Source organism: Trichosurus vulpecula, chromosome 7 (genome assembly GCF_011100635.1).
Source record: "Trichosurus vulpecula isolate mTriVul1 chromosome 7, mTriVul1.pri, whole genome shotgun sequence".
Classification (NCBI taxonomy): domain Eukaryota; kingdom Metazoa; phylum Chordata; class Mammalia; order Diprotodontia; family Phalangeridae; genus Trichosurus; species Trichosurus vulpecula.
In genome coordinates this window covers 157,697,173-157,719,956 of record NC_050579.1, presented here as the reverse complement: position 1 = coordinate 157,719,956, position 22,784 = coordinate 157,697,173, and the positions used below count along the sequence as shown (strand labels likewise).

Genomic DNA, 22,784 nt, shown 5'->3' with positions numbered 1-22,784 from the left:
TCAGGCATAGGTGACTGCCAATGTCAGCCTTCCACTGAGGAGCATCAAAGAAAAACAAACGAGAGACTTTGCCTGTCTTCACTGCCATCTCTTACCTGGAAGGTAAAAAAGAATGTAAAGTCTAATCCAGGGTTGGGGAACCTGCAGCCTCAAGGCCACATGTGGCCCTTAGGTCCTCAGGTGCAGCCCTTTGACTGAATCAAAACTTCAGAGAACAAATCCCCTTAATAAAAGGATTTGTTCTGTAAAATTTGGACTCAGTCAAAAGGCCACACCCAAGGACCACATATGGCCTCCAGGCCAGAGGTTTCCCACCCCTGGTCGAATTCAAGGGAACAGAATGAAATGTGCTTTTCCAAAAAGGGCAAAGATTAAGAAAAAAAAAAACACCTAACAGCATCCTAGCTAAGGGTTTTCACCAAATCTGAAGTGGGAAGTTGGTAGAGACCACAGAAGCCATTGAGGAGCAAGCCCAGCTGATGCTCAGCCAGCCAAACACAGAGTAAGTAAATAATTGCATCCTTGTAGAAAAGAAAAAGCAGAGAGAGACAGAGATAGAGACAAAGAGACTCTATGTCCTGTGGAGGACCAAGCTCCTTTCTAGGTATGTTCGGTTTTAAAGACCATTGATTCCGTCAAGCCACTAGGCCATGAATTAATTCAATGAAGACAGTTTACTAAATCATCATTATTAAGTATTATTGATCCCTTAATGGACTCAAAGCACTGTAGTAAATGAAATGCTCTAAAAGTGCTGGCTCATTCAGTGGCTCACTCAACATCTATTGATGGCCAGAAGGTTCTGTTTGCACTAAACTATTCACTTTCTTGCCCACTTCTTCCCATGGTGACCCAGCTTCCTCATTTTGAAGACAGCTGGTTGATATGACTCTTTGGTTTTAGAAAAGTACTTACCTTCTTATCTGTATCTTTATGAAGATAGTCTATACATAGGAAACAGTATGAAAGCTCTGCCCTTGGAATAAGGGGACCTGGGTTCCAATCCTGATTTTGCCACTATCTGTGACTTTGGGGCAAGTCACTTTAGCTCTCTAGACTTCAGTTTCCATGCCTGTAAAGTGAAGGGGTTGGATCTCTAAGTTTCTTTCCATGAAACCATTTCTAAAGCTATGAGTACTGGGGGATGAAAATACAAAAGGGTGTGAAAAATAACCAATTTACCGTTCCAACTTGAAAAGAGACAACTTGAAGTTTAGAACCTGGAAAATATTCCTAATAATTAGAGCAACCTAGAAGTGGCTTAGGCTTCTTCAGGGTTCAGTGTGCTCCCTGCCACTGGATGTCTTTAAACAAAACTTGAATGATCAATTGTCTAGCATGTGATAGACAGGATTCTTATTCAGGCGTAGATTGGACTGGATGGCCTCTGAGATTCCATTCAGGTCTGAAGCTGGGGGAGTCTGTGTTTTTTCAGAACTGCCTTGTTCAGGGATTTAACCTATAACCTAGACCCTGGCTACAAACAGCAGAGCTAACTGCCAGACTAGTCAACAGTTAGGTACAAAGGGGTTATTAAAATGCAAATTAAACCTGATCCAAGTTCAGAAATCTTGGGAGCCAATTAATGCCAGTTAAAGAAGGGAGGCAGGACTGGCCTTAGGTAAAAATGCCAATCAGTTGATTTGTCCTTGGTATCCTCCCACCTCCCTTCTTAGTGTGTCTCTGCCTCCTTCTAAAGCTCTGGATACAGGGCCTATTGTCAGAAATATGTGGGTGCTAAAAATAAACTACTGACTTCAGCTTTGCCTAGGGTTAACAACGGCCCCCAAGGAACCACAACTGCCAAACATCCACTTCTGTCCTAATTGGCCCTACAGTGATTTGAAAAACTACTGGAAAGGGCCTAACTGCTCCCCCAACCCATGAAATAATTTACCCACAGAATCTGGGCCCAAATATGCCAAAGTGTAGAATCTAGCTTTCTAAAAGAATTCAGTTCCAAAAAACATTTATTAGTGTATAGATTTCTGGGTACTGCGGTGAATAGAGCACTGGACTTGGAATCAGGAAGATTCATCTTCGTGAGTTCAATTCTAGCCTCAGACACTTACTAGCTACGTGGCCATCGGCAAGTCACTTAACCCTATTTGCCTCAGTTTCCTCATCTGTAAAATGAGCTGGAGAAGGAACTGGTACACCACTCCTGTGTCTTTGCCAAGAAAATCCACATGGGGTTACAGAGAATCGGATAGGACTGAAAAAATGACTGAACAACAATGTCTTCGAGACAAATGATCACAATCCCTGACCTTAAGGAGTAAACAATCTTATAGGAGAGCAATAATTTTGTTAAAGGAGCCTTTTTATTAGCCTAAACCAGATTTATATCAAAGAAGGCATGTGTAATGGCTAGAGAGCAGAAAAACCAGGGTTCAAGTCCTGCCTGTGACCTTTAAGTGGCCATGTGACCCTGGGCAAATCATTTAACCTCTTAGTGGCCTGGGCAATTCTTTAAGATGTAAAATTCCAAAGGATATGCCAATCTGTATTGACAGAGGAATTTCCTCACACATGAAGTCCAATCCACCAAAAATTCTATAAAACCAAAGGTACATCTTGACCTTTCTAGGACACAGCTTCATCTATCACCTGCACAATGGGGCTAGATGATCTATCTCTAAAGCTCCTTGTAGCTCTATTTCTGTTGTTGTCCAGTCGTTTTGGTCATGTCTGACTCTTGGTGACCCCATTTAGGATTTTCTTGGCAAAGGGTGTTTTGCCATTTCCTTCTCCAGCTCATTTTAGAGATGAAGAAACTGAGACAAACAGGGTTAAGTGACTTGCCCAGGGTCGCACAGCCAGTAAGTATCTGGGGCTAGATTTGAATTCAGGTCTTTCTGACTCCAGGGCCAGTTCTCCATCTACTTTACCATCTAGCTGCCCCATGAACCCTTTAATGCCAATTGAGGTAAAGAGCTGCTCCTACCTAGTTCTCTATTTGTGATTGTTAAAGATATTCATGTAAGCAGCATGGTGTCATAGTGGTGGTATTTTGGAAAGAACACTGGATATGGAGTCCAGAAAACCTGGATTGAAATCCTGCTCTCACACTTATTAGCTATACAGTCATAGACAAGTGACATAACCACAAGCCTCAGTTTCCTCACTGTAAAGCGGGGATTATTATACTGGTACTATTTACCTCAAAAGGTTATTGTGAGGAAAGCATAGGAGCAAACCTTAAAGCACTTTATTAATGTAAATTATAATTATAAACAAGATTTAAATTCTCTGAGCCTGCTGAATTTTCTCTTAAAGCAATCTGACCACGTATAACTGTTGACGAGGTAAGAGACAATGTGGTTTGATACTGAAGAAATCCAACTTGTAGAAACAGAGAATTTAGTTATGCAAAGTAGTCAGGTGCTCCTGAGAGCTCCCTAGATTCTCCCTGACTGCATCATTGTATTTAGGCAAGCACAGATGAGTCATGTATAGGGACCCTCGCTTTGGGGAAAATTACAAGCACCAACATAGGAAGGTAATGCTGGGGAGATTTTTCACCTAATAGGAGCCCATTTGGAAAAGTGAATATTGATCAGGGATTAGGCACTACCTGGAAATTTATTATTTCTGGTTTTTCATTTTTCTTCACTTAGATCTGAGATATTATTTTGTAATATGTTTTTGAAAAAATAAATTAAGAAACTTACTTTAAAAAATATGAATGGCTTTGAAAGTATCCACTTCAATGTACATGAACTGACGCAAATTGAGGCAGAGCTAAGAAAACAAGATATACAGTGACCACTACAACATTGCAAATAAATGAAGAGAACAACCCACCACCACAAAACAATTGAAAATTTCTGTTGCAAAATTATTATGACCAAGAGTGGCCCCAAACAAGAGATATAAGGAACTGCCTGGCTCACTCTTTTGCAGGGGGTTCATATTGATATTGCACATATCAGATTTTTTGATTTAATATATTGAGCATTTTATTGAGTACTGAGCAATTCAGCATTGCTGAATTTTTTTCTTTCTTTTTCTTTTTGGATAAAAAAAAGTTTTTATAAGGCAAATCTCTCAGAGAAGAGGAGGTAGGGAAATGGGGGAAAAACTAGGCAGAGTAAAAACAAAAAGATATAAATAAAATATATTTTTAAAAAGGAACTATTCACTTTAACAAACTCTCCCCTGGGCATGTACTGTAATTTTGCCTGAGTGCTGGCCCTTGACCAGGTAGCCTGCATGTACAGGTGACATTTGACATGCTGTAAAGCCTCCTTAGACAAATACCAGACCACAGGGAAAACCAGAAACTTTCCAGTTTGCAAATATGTAATAGAGTCCCTGGAATAGAACTAACCTGTGGTTTTTATAAAACCACAAGCCTGTCAGGACAGAGTCCACAAATAGATTATGCAAGGGTCCATCTAAGATTTGCTTTAAGTTGAAGTTAAAGTATTGAGAAAGCTGTGTCATTTTAAAAAAGAGGGCTGGATCTCCCTTCCCAGATAGAAAGAGGGGACGAAGCAACCTAGCCCAGGGACCACTCACACCAAGGACAGAGTGCCATTCCCCACTCTGAATAATAGAACAATGGGGCCTTTTGTATAAAAGGAGGTCAAGGAAGTTGAGCAGCCAATAAGAAGCTGGTCTGGGACCGTACTCACTCTGTGCTCTGGCCTTAGCAGAAATGTTCAGGTTAGAGCAGTCTGAATTCAAGGAGGAAGTGCTTCTTTCCTAATCTCACCCTGGGGCTATTGAGTGACACCCTTAATTTCCCAGTCCCACCCTTCTCTCCCTCTGTTCCTATTCTACACTCTCACCTTTAGAAATTAGCTGACTTTGTAAAAACTGAGTGTGTTGTGACAAGTTAGTTAACACAGCTTGCTGATTTCATGGTCCAGGCACTGATTTGGATGCCTGGGTAGCTTCCATCACACTTACATTTCATTGTGAATGGGATGATAGGATGATTAGCAAAGTAGTATTAGCCAACCCTTATACAGTGCTTTAGATCCAGTGACACTGGTATCCTGGCTGTGCCATGAACAAGACACTCCATCTCTCAGCTTCAGGCATTTTCTCTGGCTGTCCCCCATGTTTGGAACATTCTCCCTCCTCCACTCCAGCTACTGACCTCCCTGGCTTCTTGTAAGTCCCAACTAAAATCCCAACTTCTACAGGAAACTTTTCCCAACCCCTCTTAATTCCAGTGCCTTCCCCTCTGTTAATTATTTTCTAATTATCTTGTCTATATCTTGCTTTGTATATATTTGTTTGTATGTTGTCTCCACCATTAAATTGTAAACTCCTTGAGGGCAGGACTGTCTTTTCCCACTTTCCGCATCCCCAGAGCTTGGCATGATGCCTGGCACATAGCAGGTGCTTAATAAAAGTTGATTGATTGCTATTATTATCTCATTTGACTCTAACAACAATCTTGTAAGGCTAACAGTATTATCTTCATTTTACATATGAGGAAATTGAAGCTCAAGGAAGTTTCAGTGACTTGCCCAGGGTCACAAAGCTGTTAAATACTTGAGGCAGAATTTGAACTCTGATCTATGTTCTATACAAGAGGTGTCAATTTCTCAGCCCACCAGCACCATGCGACTGCAAAAGTCCGAAGTACACCTGCCCAGCCTAGCATCACATAGGTTAAGTAGAAGGCAGAGATGGAATTCAGACCTAGATCCTTTGACTCCAAATGCAAGGCTCCTTCTAACATTTCAAACCACTTGACATGACCTGGTGTACAACACCATGTATAGCTTGAACTTTTGGCTTTATGGTGCCCAGGGTGTGTTATCTGACAGAGCTTTTCTTGTTGTTCAGTCATTTTTCAGTCATGTCCAACTCTCCATGACCCCATTTGGGGTTTTCTTGGCAAAGATACTGGAGTGGTTTGCCATTTCCGTCTCCAGCTCATTTTACAGACAAGGAGGGCAAGGTTAAGATTTGCCCAGGGTCACACAGCTAGTAACTGTCTGAGACCAGATTTGAACTCAAGTCCTTCTAATTCCAGGACAGAACTTTTGGAGAGGAAGAAAGAGGATTGTTGATGGGTAGATAGGGAAGGGGAAGGAAACATCAGTGCACCAGAATGGTTAAGGGTATTAAAAATGCCTTCATTCCACATTCAATAAGCGCACATTAAGCACTTACTGTATTATCAAACTTTATTAAGTGTTACAAGAGTTATAGAAGAATTAGCCCTGGTCCTTGCTTTGAAAGAGCTTATCAGCTAACTATTGTGACAATGGTTGGTTGGTTGCTTGTTGTCCTTCATTATCTAAGAGGACCAAAATAGCATCACAATGTTGGAGTCAAGGTATAGTGTGTCCAGCTGTGGCTGCTCAGACCAACATGAGCTCAAAAGGCTCTACCACAAGTCTGGCACAAATAGTCCCTATTGTGACAATATAGACATGTTAGACTGCAAGGTCCTAGAAAGCAGAAATTGTGTCAAATTTAACCACGGTATCTCTTCTCTGCCTTTCCTGCCCAGCACCTTCCTCAAACAGTACTCTGGGGGTAGTAATAATAATAACTCACATTGATGTAGCATGATAAGGATCACAACACTTTTCTTCAGAGACCCTATAAGAGAGGTAAATGCAAGTATAGTGATTGCCATTTTAAATAAAAGGAAACTGAGATCCAGACAGGGTTAGCTTCCCATAGGTGTCAGAGCCAGGATTCACGGACAGATCTGATTAGCCAGAGAACATCTAAATGAGTGAGCCTCAAACATTGTTGATGAGGTACCCCATCAGTAAAGCATATATATGCATATAATTTATATACAGATTACATATATATTACTGTACTAATAATTACATAGCATTATAAAACCTATGCAAAAAATAAATATTTAAAAAGAATAAAGTAAAGCTAAAATAATATTTGATCCTAGAATTTATTGAGCAGGGGAGCGACCTGGCCAGACTTGAAACTTTAGGAAAAATCACTTTGTGAGCTGTGTGGATAATGGATTGGAGTGGGGTGAGACTGGAAGTAGGGAGACCAATTAGAAGGTTATTGCTATAGTCCAGGTGAGAGGACCAAAACTAAGTTGGTGATGTTAGAAAGAAGGGGGTCAGATGGGAGAAAGGTTGCAGTAGAAATGATAAGATTTGGCAACAGATTGGATATACAAGGTGAAAGAGTTGAATATGACACAGGTGTGGTGAAACTGAGTGATTTGGAAGCATAGCCATGCTCCCCAAAATAACAGATATTCAGAAGAAGGTTGGATTTGGCAGGAAAGATAATTTAATGAATTCTGTGATCTGTCACAACCTCTCTATGCCTGCTCATTCTGTGAGATTTACTCTGTCTCACTCAAAATGAAACTCATCATTTACTGCCACTAGCACAATGAACTCAGCTCTGCTGTAGCCAGAAGGGGATCTGAGGACAGAGACCGAGCAATGTTCTTCATGGTACCTGGGCAGTGGCTGCTATGGCTGACCAGATAACAGTTAAGTGACTGCTGCCTTGAGGGATTGATGCTCAGCTCAGAACAGGGAGCAGAAGAAGGAGTCCCCCTAAAATAATGCTGGGGTTTAAGGGTAAGTGTGGGTGTGTTGGAGACAAGTCCCCCAATTGTCTGTCATGGAGAGAGTGGGACTCAATCTGTCATCCCCCGTCCCTTGTTGGTCGATCAGGTGTCTGTTGGGTTGGGCCAAAGTTCTCTTGTGGGAGTCATACCATAGAAACTAAGGGCACCCAGCCTCCACCTTGGAGACCAGTAGTCGAAGAGGTTGACCAAGATGGTAAAGGAGCTACCTACTATAAGATAGGCATTATGCTAGGTGCTAAGAGGCAGACAGGTAGTATAGTGGAATCTAGCTTCAGACACTTAGCCATGTGACCCTGGGCACATCACTTAACCTCTGTTAGCCTCAGTTTCTCATCCGTTAAATAGGGTTGCTGTGAGGATCAAATAAGATAATAATTATAAAGCATTTAGCACAGTGCCTGGCACATAGTAAGTGCTATACAAATGTTAGCTATTATTATTATTATAAGCATTATTAATTGCTGTGTGCCTCAGTCTCTTCATCTGTAAAATGGGGACAGCACCCACCTCCCAGGGTTGGGAGGATAAAATGAGATAATATTTGAGGTATTTTTGATATTAGATAACATTGATAATATCATAGATTATATTTGCAAACTTAAAAGCGCTATATAAATACTAGCTATTATTAGGGATACAAGGACAAGAATGAAGTATAATCCCTGCCTTCTTCAAGGAGCTTCCATTCTACAGCATGGAGGAATTTCTTTTCTCTCTGCTATGCTGTATGAGGATCGTTTCAAGGAACTGGGGAGCCTTAGGATGGAAAGAAAGGATTTACAGTAGAGGCGGGAGCTGTCCTTAAGTATTTGAAGGGCTGCAGTGGGTGAAAGTTCCATAGATGCCAATTTTTACTCTGTAAAGTTAAACCTTCATAATGGTTAGAGCCACCTTAAAGTGGAATGGGCCTCAGTATAAAGGCAGTAGATATCTTTTGAGTAGTGGTCTCCTAGTAGAGACCGGCTGAATATTTATTGGGCATCTTGTAGAAGGGATTCTTGGTCAGGTATAGGTTGGATTGGATGGCCTGTGAGGTCCATTCTGAGTCTGAGATTCTCTGATTCTGATTTGAAATCGATTGTTCTTTCCAATAAATGTTTATTGACCAAATGAACAGATGATGTATGGATTCAATGAGAAACTAAAGATCAATTCCAAGATGATATACCACATATATGTGAATTGTAGTAATATTATAGTTTATATATGTATATCTCTATGTATACAGACATATGTATGAAAATGAGTATGATTTTGTCTATATATGACTATGATTAGTCAAAAAAAGCTTTGTGAAGGAGTTAAAGACCAAGTTAGGATTTGAAGGATAAGTAAAATTTGGATTGGCATAAGAAAGGGTGGCACAAGAGATTCCAGAAAACAGATTTTTTTTTGCACTTCTAGAATCTTGTTCTAGAATCTCTGTGTGTAACTCTAACCTTGGTTCTTCTTCAGTTAGCACCAAGACCAATTAATTAACAAGAAAGTAAAGTTTCTTTTAATGCTAGAACACACTAATAAAGAACAGGGAATCCTCAAGTTCATGGACAAATACTATATGCAACAAATTAAAGAGGGAAACCTTCTCTGGATTCCACCAAACTTCCCAGACCTTTTCTCCTGTTACTGGCATCTGGTTGTTCTTCTTGGCTTTTAGGAGCTGTGGGTGAACTTGACTCATCCAGAAGTTGTATCAATGTCCTACTCAGGACACCTCCACCTTCTCACTCTCTCTGAGATGGTCCCACAACTTATACACAGTGAAATAGGAGGGGTTATGGGCCTGGCAAAAAATAATCATATGTGCATGAGTGTATGGGGGTATGGGATGTGCTCTGTTCCTTTCATCTCTAGACACCTTATTTATAAGTGAAATCCAGTTCAAGTCAACATCAAAAGCAGAGGTTACCTTCCTTGCCCAGGTGATGGTGGAAGTGGAGTGGGATGGGGGTAGGAAATTCCTTTGTTGGTATAAATTATAACCTATGGCATTGGACTTATATTCCTGTGGAATGTAAGCTCCTTGAGGGCAGGGACTCTATTTTTTTTCTTTGCTTTGAGCAGAGTAGGTGCTTAATAAATCTCTGTTGAATTTAATTAAATTGAATCCTGTTCTTCCTTTGCCTTTCTGTCCTGAAGTGCCAGTCTCCATTCTAGACCTACTGAACGGCACAACTGTGCAATAAAGACTTTCTGTCCACTCTCTTTCCAGCTTCTTGACAGTTATTTTGAAGCTTATCAACATGTCTTTGATCAAGAAGAGAGAACTGCCTTGGCGCAAGTGATGACGGACATCATGCACTGCCGCCCCCGGTTTGATTTTAGTCACCCTTATTTCAGGAAGACCTACAGGGATGAGTGCATCAATCTGAGGCTTCATCTGCAGCTGGTGAAGGACATATTCAACAGACATGTGAGTAGAGTTTAATAAACATTACCCAGAGAGGAAGAAGGAAAGTTAGCCTTGGGGATGGCATTTTGTGCTTATTGATGACCTTAGATCTATTCCCCAGGAGGACAGAGAATCCCCTATACCAATTCTCAGTGCTTATTTGTAAAGCTTAAAAGCATCATGGCTTAGGGGAATGGATATGTTGTTATGAGACTCCAAAGCAGTCATGTATATTCCATCATTATCTTTCATTCACAATGGGCTCATTTTTACATGGTTTCTTTCCTTACAACAACCCTAAGATGTAGGTGCTGTTATCCCCATCCTATAGTTAAATGACTTGTCCAGAGTCACAGAGCTAGCATATGCCCTCAAGGAGCTTACATATATTCCAAGCTCACCTTGGAATCAGGAAGATCTGGGTTCAAGTCCCTTCTCAGACGCCTACTAGGGCAAGTTACTTAACTTTTTAGTGCCCCAGGCAATTTCCCCCTAACTATAGATGGTCCTTAAGGCTGTGTCCTAGGCCTTCTCCTCTTCTCTTTCTACATTCTTTCTCTTGGTGACTCGATCAGCTTTTATAGGTTTAATTATCATCTTTATGCCAATGATTTCCATATCTATGTGTCTACCTCAGGATCTCCCAGAGGCTCCAATCCCATTTCATCAATTGCATAGTGGAGATTTCAAACTGGGTATCTGGAGGCCTCTCAAATTCAACAAGTCCAAAACAGAACTCATCATCTTTTCTTCAAAATGCATCACTTGTCTGAAGTTTTCATGTCCCTGTTCTTTCAAATCTCCCAGGTTTACAACCTGGGTGTTTTCCTCAACTCTTTACTCTCTTTATACATATCCAATCAGTTGCCAAATATTGATATTTCTATTTCCACAGCATCTCTCTTGAATCCAATCTTTTCTCTACTCACAGAGCTACCAAGTGCCCTTCTCACTGTCTCCTAGATTACTGCAATAAGTTCCTAACTGATTTCCCTGATTTGTTTCCTACCCTGCTGCTGACCTACTTTGGTCCACATTGCTACCAAAGTGATCTTCATTAAGAGCTGATCTGACCACATCACTCCCATACTTAATAAACTCCAGAGGCTTCATAATTGGCCTTAGAATCAAATATAGATGCTTCTATTTAGCTTTTAAAGATCTTCACAACTCTGCCCCAGCCTACTTTTCCAGCTTCAGTGAATATTCCCTCTCTTACTCTTTGATACGGCCAGACTGTCCCAATTCCTCACATGTGACATTTTTCTTGTCTTGGTGCCTTTGCACCTGCAATCCTCCATGCCTGAAATACTCTGCTTCTTCACCTCAGCCTCACAAAATTCCTCCCTTCCCTCAAGATATGGCTTAATCACCACCTTCTTTGTGAAGCCTTTCCTTATGTCCTCCCCTGCTAGTGCCCTCCCTCTCAAGCTACCTTCTCTAGTACTACTTTACATATATTCTCTTTGTGTTTATACATGTGTATGTATGTCCTTGTTTCCAGCACTGGAATGTAGGCTCCTCACAAGCAGGGATTGCATCATTTATGATGTTTATATTCCGGGTACATAGCATGGTGTCTGGCAAGGAGTATTACTCATTGACTGTTGACTGACTGATTGATTCTCTGAGGATCAGAGCCAGTCCTGATATGCATTGGTAGTAATGATGAAATCACAAGTCTGCCAAGAATAACAAGAATAATAATAATTCAAGCGGCGCTGGGGATTTAAAATCAAGTCCTTTCCCATTAGACTCTGAGCAGGTGCTGTCTTTTCCATTCGTATCCCCAGTACTTTAACACAGACAATAAGGGCTTGATAAATCTTTATTCATTCATTCAAATGTGGGCAACTTCAGTACATTTATTGGCCCACAAAGCACAGGCTTAAAGCAAAGAGTAAGCCCCCTCACATTTTCATTCAGACCACAGAACTTATTGTATTAGTAACATTGGAAAGAATAAAGATAAACCACTTCCAAATGCGGATTGCAAAATTATGTTATGACTGTATATACGAGAGGTTCAGCAGATAGAGTGCTAGGCCTGGAGTCAGGATAGACCAAGGTTTAAATCCTGTTCTGGATGCTAGCTGTGTGACTCTGGACAAGTCATTTAACTATAGGATGGAGATAATAGCACCTACATCCTAGGGTGGTTGTAAGGAAAGAGACCATGTCAAAATGAGCCCATGGTGAATGAAAGATGATGATGGAATGTACTTGACCACTTTAGAGCCTCACAACAAACGACCCTGTATTATGAAATTCAATGTCAGGGGAACCAAGATAGGCTAGAGAAATCAGGAATATCATCTACAGATAAGAAAAGAGAGGACTGAGAAGATGATTGTATTTGCACAGCAGAGATCTCAAAGAGACCACTTTTAGTGGTCTTCAAGCCAAGGCATAAGGACTACTTTTTGAGAACAATGTATCAGGAACTCTTTTATTTCAGTCGGGGAGTTGGACTAATTCTGAGATTCAGTATGGGAAGCACTTTACAAATCTTAAATCACTACATAAATGCAAGCTTCTATCTTCATCATAATAATAATCACCACCATTAGTCATTTCTGTGACTTTGGGGCAGCGTGTTTTAAATTTTTGTGACTCTCTAGATGAGTCAGGGCACAATCTATGACTACATGGAGTGAACATGAGAACATTATTAAACCAATGGCAGATTATAGAATTGTGGTTAGCATAGCTCTATCTTGCTTGATAGGAAACTTTTTTCCATCTAGTCAAATATCTGCGAGAAGGATTTTTTTTCCTGTGCTTCCTGAAATTGATTTCAATTTGTCACTCTTGATTTTTCTTGGCTGAGAATCAACACAGTCCCAGTGGGAGCAGATCCTTAGAGTTATATCTATGTAAAATTTACCAACTGCAGAACTGAGGCAAAGGGGACGCTGTCCTCTTCATGCCAAATTATGTGTGTAGTGTTTGTGGGACAGGTTTTTTTTTCCTAATTTTAAAATTATGTTTGCATTTCTAGATAGAGTCACAAAGGGAATATGTACAAAGAATATGGCGAGATGGTCAAAAAGGTAGTATCAATGAATTTGGACTTCCTCCAAACATAATTTGCAAACAACTTATCTCTATTAACAATAGCTGGTGAGTTCATGATTGGGGGTGGAGCAAGGGAAGGGAATGGATTTGTTTAATTCTTCTGGAAAACTCAACCATAGCCCTAAATACTTTCCAACCTGGCCTAAATTGTGGAGACACTGTCAGTACAGAGCACTGAACTAGGAGTCAGAAGATCTGACCAGAGTCCCATCTCTGCTACAAACTCTGTGTGACTTTGGGTAATGACAACCTTCAGTTTCCCTATCAGTAAAAGAAAGAAGTTAGATTAAGTAATCATTAAGGCTCATTCCTGTTCTAAAATTTTGTGATTTTTGTGCAAATTCTACAACCAAAGAGCTATAGAGAGCGCTCCCTACTCTCTTTGGGCAATTGCCCAAATTCCAGTTTATTTGGAAACTAACAATGGATAAGATACTTCTCTTTGAACTTTTTTTGGGACAGGTCTAGAATTTTAATTTATGCTGTTGAGTCTAGAGTCCTTCAGTCTCCTAAGAAGTTCTATTTAAAAAGAAAGTGGCTTTGACAGGTCTGATTAAGTTGCTTCCCTGCTCAAGTTGCTCCAATGGCTTCCTATTGCCTCTAGGATCAAAAACAAATTCCAGTATTTGGCATTTGAAGCCCTTTACAATCTAGTTCCAGAAATCTACCCTTCTACATTCCAGAAAAACTGGCCTGCTGATTGTTCCTTGTACGTGACATTCCATTGCCTGTATCCATGTGTTTGCATTGATGGTCCCCCATACCTGGAATGCTCTCCTCCTCACCTCCATCTCTTAGAACTTGTAGCTACCTTTTTGGTTCTGCTCAAGGGTCTATCTGCAAAATGCTTTTACTGATTCCCATCAGTTGCTAATGATTTCCAAATTTACTTAGTATTTATTTATATATAATATTTATTTACTTAGCTGCATATGCATTGCTTCTCCAAAATTACTTAGCTCATATAGTTTTATTTATTAACTGCATATACATTGCTTCTCCCCAATAAAATGGAGGCTTCTTGAGGACAGAACTTCCTGTTCTGCACACATACAACACTTAATAAATAAATGCTGGTTGAATTGAATTGCTGCTGAGGTTCTGTCTGTCATGGTGTGGCATGAAGCAGGACCTATGTAAGCCTGCATTTTAGGAAAAGATGAATAAAATGAGGCTGGATACAGGGGAAGAGAAAAAGACACGATCCAAAAAGCTGTGTTTGCTTTGGTATATGTGTCTCCAGTGCTTAGCATAATGCTTGACACATAGGAATTACTTAATAAATGTTTTTTTCATTCATTCATTCATTCCATTACCAGAGAGACTGGAGGGGGCTGAAACAATAGGTAGGTCAGAGTTTAAAGCCAGCAGGATTTTCCAGGGATTATGAAGCAGAGGAGAAATCAATACTTTGTCTAATTCAAGTAATTTCCCAGAAGCTTAGGGGTTTTTCTTAACATGCACCTCACTGCCTGGCCCATGGGCAGGTCCCCACCCCAACACCTCCACCACCTCCTACTGACTTAGGAGGCTGAATCATGGACCTCTCCAGTGTCAGACAGTATCATCACATTAAGAGCTGGACATGCTGAAAATGGTTTTAAAAACCCAGTTCCTTTGCCCACAGCAAATTTCAGACACTATGAATTCCTTGAGCTCACCATGGCAGGAAACCAATTTCCCTCTGTTTTGCCACTTTGACACATAATTGCATTCCCTGGAATCGTTCAAGGAATGAGGTAACTTAGTTATCCTCTATGTTACCCTCTTTAGCTTGAGCTCTCTCATTCATTCACCTCCCCCGGACACAGGGAGAAAGAATACAGTAGGGAGGTTACAGACACACTCCTACTCGCCCAGGTCAGTCTGTATGACAGAAAGTCATTCTCTTTTTCTGTTCCCTCCCAGGCCACAGGGTAGGTCACCTATGGGTGTCCAGGATGTACAGTCCCCTGCATTTTTCATGCCACAAATATCTTTGATGAAAGAATTTCTTCACTGAAACCCGCTTGGGGTAACATCTTTGAGAGAGAAACTTGTCTTGGCATAAATTTTTTTTTTTTAAGGAAATGATTATCAGAAAGGATCTTGCCATGGCCCTTAAGCGTAGAAAGAAGCATCCCAGGAGCAAATGCCAGTTGGTTGGTGAGATGCTCTTTTTGGATCTAAGACACTCAGCTGCAATTAAAAATCTAGTTTTTAAGAATATGAATGAGCCGCAAACTGCAATTATCTATTGAAGAGATAATTTGGTGGCAGGCAACATCCTTTGAGGGGCCCTTGGTTGCACAAAGTACAAACCTCCCTCCCTCACTTACAGGTTAGCAACAGACTTAATCACAATAGCCTCTTGACTAACGACTTGAGGGGGAAAAGAATGTATGTCCTTGAGCTCTGTGTAGAGATAGGGAGGATCCTGGCCACATCCTTCATTGAGTCAATTCAATTCAGTTCAATGAACGTTTATTAAGTATCTACTACATGCAAAACATGGTGTTAGTATCGAGATTACCAAGTTGGAAAATGACAGTTCCTGAAAGACAGTGTGGCTAAGTGGAGAAAGTGATGGACTTAACAGCTAGTAAAAACTAGCATTTCTCTAGCTCTTTAAGGTTTGTAAAGCATTTTGCAAATAATCCCATTTTATCCTCAAGCAACTCTGGGAAGTATGTACTGTTATTATCCCCATTTTATAGATTGGGAAACTGAGGCAGTTAGGTGATTTGCCCTGGGTCACATAGCTAGTGAGTGTGTCTAAGGCAGGATTTGAACCCAGGTCTTCATGATTTGCCAGTTCAGTGCTTAAACATGGTGTCATCCTGCCTCACAAAAATAAGCAACACCCAAACATTTCGTTTTTGTTTTTATACCCTCACTGCCTAGCACTGTGCCTGATACACAGTAGCCACTTAATAAATGTTTGTTGATTGATCTATTTCTCCATAAAGTAAAATAATAATAATGATAATAATAGTATTTCTTTGGCACTTTAAGATTTTCAAAGTACTTTATAGATACTATATCATTTGATCCTAGTGACAACTTGGGGAGGTAAGCATTGCTACTGTCTCCATTTTTACAGATGAGAAACCTGAGGCATAGAGAAGTTGTGTGAATTGCACAGGGACGCACAGTTTTTGAACTCAGGTCTTCTGAGACCAGGTCTACTGTCCCATGCATTACCTAGCTGCCTCTAAAGCAGATGCTTCTAAAGTTTCAGTAGTCATCTAGGGGTTTGACAGAATAATTTTGTCCATTAGTCTTTGAAAAATGTCATACAGGCTTATCTAAATAACTGCTAACCTGGGAAATTATTTCTCTGATTGTATCTACTATTGCCAACGATGCTCTTGCTTTTATATTCAACCACTCTGTCTTTATGCAAATGATTCTGGTTTTAGTGGGATTGTAGTTAATTCCAACAGAAGTTTACTGAGGGTGTCTGTGTGCCAAAACACTGTTCCTGTTTAGCTGATGACTTGGACCATGCCTTCTGGGTGTTATTATGGTGCATTCTTTCTGCTTAGGATTCACTTCAAAATGAAAAGCACATTATTTACTGGGATCCTATTAGCAAAGGTGGGGTTTTAAGTGGTAAACCCAGGCTATTTTTTCAAGAAATGAAAAGAATTCTGTGGTTAGTACACTACTTAATTGTGTAGACTTGTCATTAATCTGCCTTTTTCTTCAAGCCCAGCTTTAAAAAACATTTACCTGTTGGAGTTCCATCCTTCCCTCGGCCTGGCCTCCCTCATCCCTATAGCTCTACAGCACCTTTTCCAGGAGTTTTGCCACATCTACAGACCCCACACGGCTCATGCCATCACCATTCTGGAGAAACAGGTGCTCCAGCTGGCTCTGGACACATGGCAGTCTGTGAGAAAGCCTGAGTCTCTCTATAGTGCCCAGCTTCAGAAAGATGTAGGTTGACCTTAGAAGTGGAATCTAGGATATGGCTGATTTTCTTAGTAATGAGATCCTCACTGTTTCAGAGTTCTTACTCTCTTGAAATTACTTCCTTTTGTCTATCTGAAACAGAACTGATAAAATCTTAGGCTTCCTTATCTGTGATTATTTTTCCCAAAGGTCAAAGAAGACACAATCAATATTTGAGTAAAAATATTAATGTTTAGATATATACATAGAAGTTTATTTTCTGATTTATGACTAGTTTTTTGATGACTGAAATTTAAAATGATACTTAAAGTAGTTTTCTACTTGAGGAGTTCCTAGTGTTTACTATATTTGTTGTTTTGTTTTTCTCAGTTAAAGGCAGTGAGATGTGACTTGGAAATTTACCTAGTTTAAGTAGGGTTCTTAGAATCAATTTTTAATGCCTAGTTTGATGATATTGTGATTAACCTGTAGGCAATGAAGCTGGGTTTCTGCTCTATGTGATTAAGAAGCTTTGCTTGCCCCTAAATTATCTCTTCCACTGGTCAGTCACAATACTGTTCTCCCATCTTAAATGGCCTGAATTTTTTAATCATTAGAATTACTCCCCTGGATTAGACAGCAAGGGAAGGGGGGTAGAGAAAAGAAGAAGAGAATGATTATTTCTAATAGACCACTGTTAAAACATCCTGAGAACTTATCTGATTAGTTAACTAATTAGTTAACTGAACACTGATTAGTTAATGTCCATTTTGCAAGGCTTAATAAGATACTCCCACCTAGAATGGACAGATGAGATACAGGTCAATCAATTAATCAACATTTATTATGTGCCTATTATGTGCCTATTATGTGCCAAGCATTGTGCTAGATATATTTAGGTGGTCTTCTGGGAAAAATAAGGAAGTTATAGCTGTTAGATGGGGCAAGCATATAGTATAGTATAGTGGTGGGTTTTCTAGGATAGATTATCAGAAGGATAGAGAAGATTCTGAGAACTGGAACACCAAATAGAAACTTGGCCTGTTTCACAGCTTTGCCTCGAATAAGCCTTGAGTAGAAGCAAAGCCACAACTAGCAGTTTTGTGACATGGAAAGCTTCTTGAAATGTACTCTTGAATCAATTTTTTTTTAAGATAAATGAGGTGGTAAGAGGTCCTGGGACAGCACCTCAAGAGTATTTCTTGGAATATCCCCAGCAGGGAAGGAGGTAAAGAGCCCCTCCTGGGGTTCAGCCATGAGGAATGAGAAGCATACCATCTGGTACCTGCCTGCTTTAACCCACTACTTTTGTTAATTAAGTTAAAGCTCACCTGTATCTATGCTGCTGAAGGATTGTGAAAGCTATCTGTGTCCTATAAATTTTGATGCCCTGGGGCAAACCCCTAGTTTGCCTTGTCCTAATTATGGCTCTGAGTAGAGGAGGGTTGCATTTCCAGTTACTAAAATGCTAAATTTCCTTGAAACTTTTGAAAATATCAGGAACATTCCTACTAAATTTATTTTTGAGGTTCCTACCCTCTTTTCTCTATTTTTGTTTCTCAAAACCTTTAATAGTATAGTTGAAAAAGCCCCAAACTAGAAGCCAGGAGACCTTGAATCAAGCCCCCCAGAGATGTGTGACTATGAGTAAGTCACTTATCCTCCCTGAGCCTGTTTCTTCACCTTTAAAATGGGGGCAATGATACCTACTTTGTTGTTGTGAAGACCTAGTGAAATTAAATGGAGGTTAAAATGCTTGTAACCAATACAGTGTTAGAAAAATGTAAGTTATTATTTTGGTAGCACCTTTGCTATTTACTTTACTATTTACTAATGAAAGCAATTTTAAAAAACAATGTTCATTTTTTATTACTTAATTTTAAAGACACTTTCCCTTCACAGTTATTTTCAGATGCAGTGATGGGAGATCCCTTTCTTGTGGTTGAGATAGGAATGCTGGTTCTAGAGTCTGCAGCAGGAGAAGGAAAGAAACAAAGCCGAGATTCCCAAGCTTTTCTTCTGGAGACCTTCTCCAGACTTTTGGAACTCCTGACTCTCCGCTACCGACTAATAGAAATAAGTGTGGAAAGTGCACACTTAGCCTGGTAGGTACAGTGGGCAAGCTTTGCACTAGGGCCATGTGAGAGGCAGCCAAAAGAAAGAGTTGTTTTGTTTTCTTTTTCTTTTTAAAGTTTTGTTAATGCTACAGTCACTTCCCAAAATTTTGGCTCCTCCACTCAACCCTCTTGTGTAACAAAGAAAAATAGTTAAGCAAACCCAAATAAACAACCAGGCCTCATCTGGTACCATATGCAGCATTTCTCATTTGAAGCCTTCACTCTCCCTTCATAAAGGAAAAAATTGTTTCATCATCTGTCCTCCAGGTCCAAGATTAGTCATTGCAGTTAATCTGAGTTTGGCTGTCTTTTAGTATTGTTAACATGTATGTTATTGTCTTGGCTAGCCTTTCTTCACTTTGCATCTGTTTGCATCTTACCATGTTTCTTCACATTTTTCATATTCATCATTTCTAATGGTGCAATAAGAGAGACCTATTACATTCAGCCATTTCTCAATCAATGGGCACCTGTTCTGTTCAAGTCAGGAAGTATTTTACTAAGAACCTACTATGTACCAGGCACTGTGCTAAGTTCTGAGGATAGAAAGAAAAGAACAAAACAAAACAAAAACCAGGCCCTGCTGTCAAGGAGTTCAAAGTTTAATGGGGGAGACATATAAACAACTATGTATAAACTATATATAAATATATATATATGTCTGTGTGCATGTATGTATATGTAATACATATCTGTGTGTATCTAGCTATACATTTATAGTTATATATGGTTATATGTATATTTTATAAATAATGTACAAACATTATGCATATATGCAAACAAGATATATGCATATATCTTGTTATATATGTGCATACAAAACACACATGTATAACATATATATCTTGTACATGTATGTATAATAGTTTGTATATATGTATATTATACTATATACAAACAAGATAGGAATATCTTGTTTGTACATATATATGTACAGATACATACATATATCTATAGTTTTACTTATATATTTATATATCTACAACATACAAATAATAAATTTGTATATACATATAAATATATACATATGTATCGCAGACCATATGCATAAATGTGTGTGTTTACATCTGTATTTATGATATATGTGTATATATATTCATATATTTGATACATTGGAGATAATCACAGAAAGAAGATATGAACATTAAGGGGAGGCTGGGAAAAGATTCTTATAGACAGTAGGATTTGAGCTGAGACTTGAAAAAAGACAGAGAGGCCAAGAGTCTGAAATGAGGAGGGAGAGAGTTCTAGGCATAGAGGACAGCCAATGAAAATGCAAAGTTGGGAGATGGAGTGTGTTGTGACAAGAACAGCAAAGAGGCCACTTTGGAGAGAGCTATTTTGGTTTAAGAAGAGGTCAGAAGCCAGACTGCAGAGAATTGAGAAGAGAAATGAGGAGAAAGGAGTAGAAGCACCAGTTGTAGAAGGGCTTTACAAGGGGTTGAGCTATGAAATGGAGAGGAAATATAGAACAATGGTTGATGGTGATGGATGGATCAGGTGAAAGGTTTGTGATGATGGAAAAGACATGTTTGTAGGTAATAGGGAAGCAGTTAGTAGACAGGGAGAGCCTGAAAGTTAGTGAGACAATGGGGATGATTGATGGCTCTCAAATTTTTTGCCACAAGGAGTTCAGCTATGAATATTTTCTTTCAGACTTTCTTTCTGGTTACAGTAGGGAGAAAGAGGCCCAAGGCGATAGGAGGGGAAGGAATCAAGGGCAAAAGTACCTTGGCAATGAGAAAAGGCCACCTCTTCATTAGAGACTGAAGCAAATGAAAAGAAGATGGAGGATTATGTCAAGGAGTTCATAACAGGAGGGAAGATACTCTATTTCTAGTAAAGTATGAGGGGTTCTGTATTGAAAGTGAGGAGGGAAAATGGTAGCATGGGGGGTGATGAGAAAAGATTTGGAGCATTCTGTGAAAGGAACAATAGAAAGTCAGTTAGGGAAAGTAAAAGAATTCCTTTGCTGCACTGAGGGTCCAGTTGAGATCAGAGAACATAAATTTGTAACGAACTCACTTAGCACAGTGACCTCCTCCAGCATCTTTGGGTACCACACAAGTAAGAATGGAGGTAGATGGTAGGGGCAAACCAGAGTGGAGCTTAGCAAGTAATGAGGGGTGGATGTTAGGACAAGAGGGCAAAAGATTTCAAATATAGAATATAATATGTAATTGAATTGCTCTGATAGAGTAGAAAGAGCACTGATTGTGGAGTCAGAGTGGTTTGAATCTTGCCTCTGACATTTACTGGCCCTCAATTTTCTCATCCGTAAAGTGAAAGATTTGGACCAGATGACCTCTGAGTTCCCTTTCAGCTCTAGAGCTATGATCCTATGAACAATATGGTCAAGATTAGGAAGGGAGAAAAGTAAAGCCGAAGTACGGGTGGTGCTCTGGGAGAGTACTGAGGGGATGGAAGACCTGACAGTAGAAACTAGAAAGAATCTTATGAGGAATGAGGTAGGTACAGGAAGAGATAGAGCATGCTTTATAGGGGGATTGCTGGGTCAGAGGCTATCATTCTCACAAATTTTTCAAAAATGTTTTCTAAAGTAGTTGGACCAATTATCAAGTACAACAATAACATGTTAGCATTTCTATTTTCCTATAGATCTCTAAAATTAGCTATTTCCCATCTTTTTATTACTTTTACCAGTTTGATGGCCATAAAGTGAAACCTTAGATTTGTTTTAATTTTCTTTATTATTAGCAACTTGGAGTGTTAAAAAAGATGTTTTTTTTTAAAAATTAGGGAGATTAGATATCTTTGTTCAGTAAGTAGATTTTGTACATTTCATTCACTCATCCATCAACACATTAATAATCATCTATTATGCACAAAGCACCATGATAGGCACTGGGGAAGATAAAAATAAGCAAGACATGGTGTCTGCACTAATGATCCTTACAACCTAGCAGGTATATGTCACTTATGTACAACTGTGCAAAATTACATAATTACTGTAACGAAGAACAGAATGCATTAAGTGCGTAAGACAAGGAAAGATGGTTTCCACCTGGGTGGATTAATCAGTAAATTTATTAAGTACCTATTATTGGTGTGGTGAGACCAACCTGACTACCTACTTATTCTTCAGCCCCTTGTAAACTCATTCTCAACCCTACCATCAAATGAAACTACTCTCTCACCAAAGTCACCTCTTAATTGCCGTATTCCATGCCTAGTTCTTAGTCCTTTTGCCTTCTCTGCAGCCCTTGACACTGTTGGCCGTCCCTTTATTCTTGATACTTGTTCTTCCCTTTGGGTCCCTTCTGGTTCTCCTTCTGGCCACAACTGGGAAGGAAGAGTTAGGGCTAAAGACAGAAGTAGAAAAAAAATGTGATAAAGGGAACACCCGATAATCATTTCAGATTTTTCCCATCTCTGGTACCATGTAAGTGGTTTATTAATACAGGAATGGTCCAGGTTCCTGAAATATGTAATTTCACTCTCATTGTGGGGCACAGCCTTATGTACGTGTGATTTAAATAGTAATAACTGATAGAAAACTTGTCCTATAGTTCCCCAACACAAATATTTCAAAATGCCAACACCTCTTTTCTAGCCACTCTCTTATCCCAACTGTTACATGATATAGGGAGAGGCGGCATGACCTAGTGGATAGAGAGGTGACTCTGGTCAGGAGGACCTTTGTTTAAGACCTGCTTCTGGTACATATGTTGGAATGTGAACCTGGGAAAGTCATGTATCCTCTCAGGCCCTAGGCAACTGCCTAAGGCTATAACTGACCAAG

At 39.7% G+C, this 22,784-nt stretch overlaps 1 protein-coding gene across 1 annotated transcript in view; it reads left to right on the top strand.

The window, feature by feature from the left end:
• Nucleotides 1-22,784, top strand: part of LOC118857688 — a 202,180-nt gene that overhangs the window by 60,521 nt on the left and 118,875 nt on the right. The window contains 4 exon segments of the mRNA XM_036768262.1: nucleotides 9,771-9,971; nucleotides 12,952-13,073; nucleotides 16,721-16,949; nucleotides 18,807-19,009. Of these exon segments, the coding sequence (XP_036624157.1) occupies nucleotides 9,771-9,971; nucleotides 12,952-13,073; nucleotides 16,721-16,949; nucleotides 18,807-19,009 (755 nt within the window).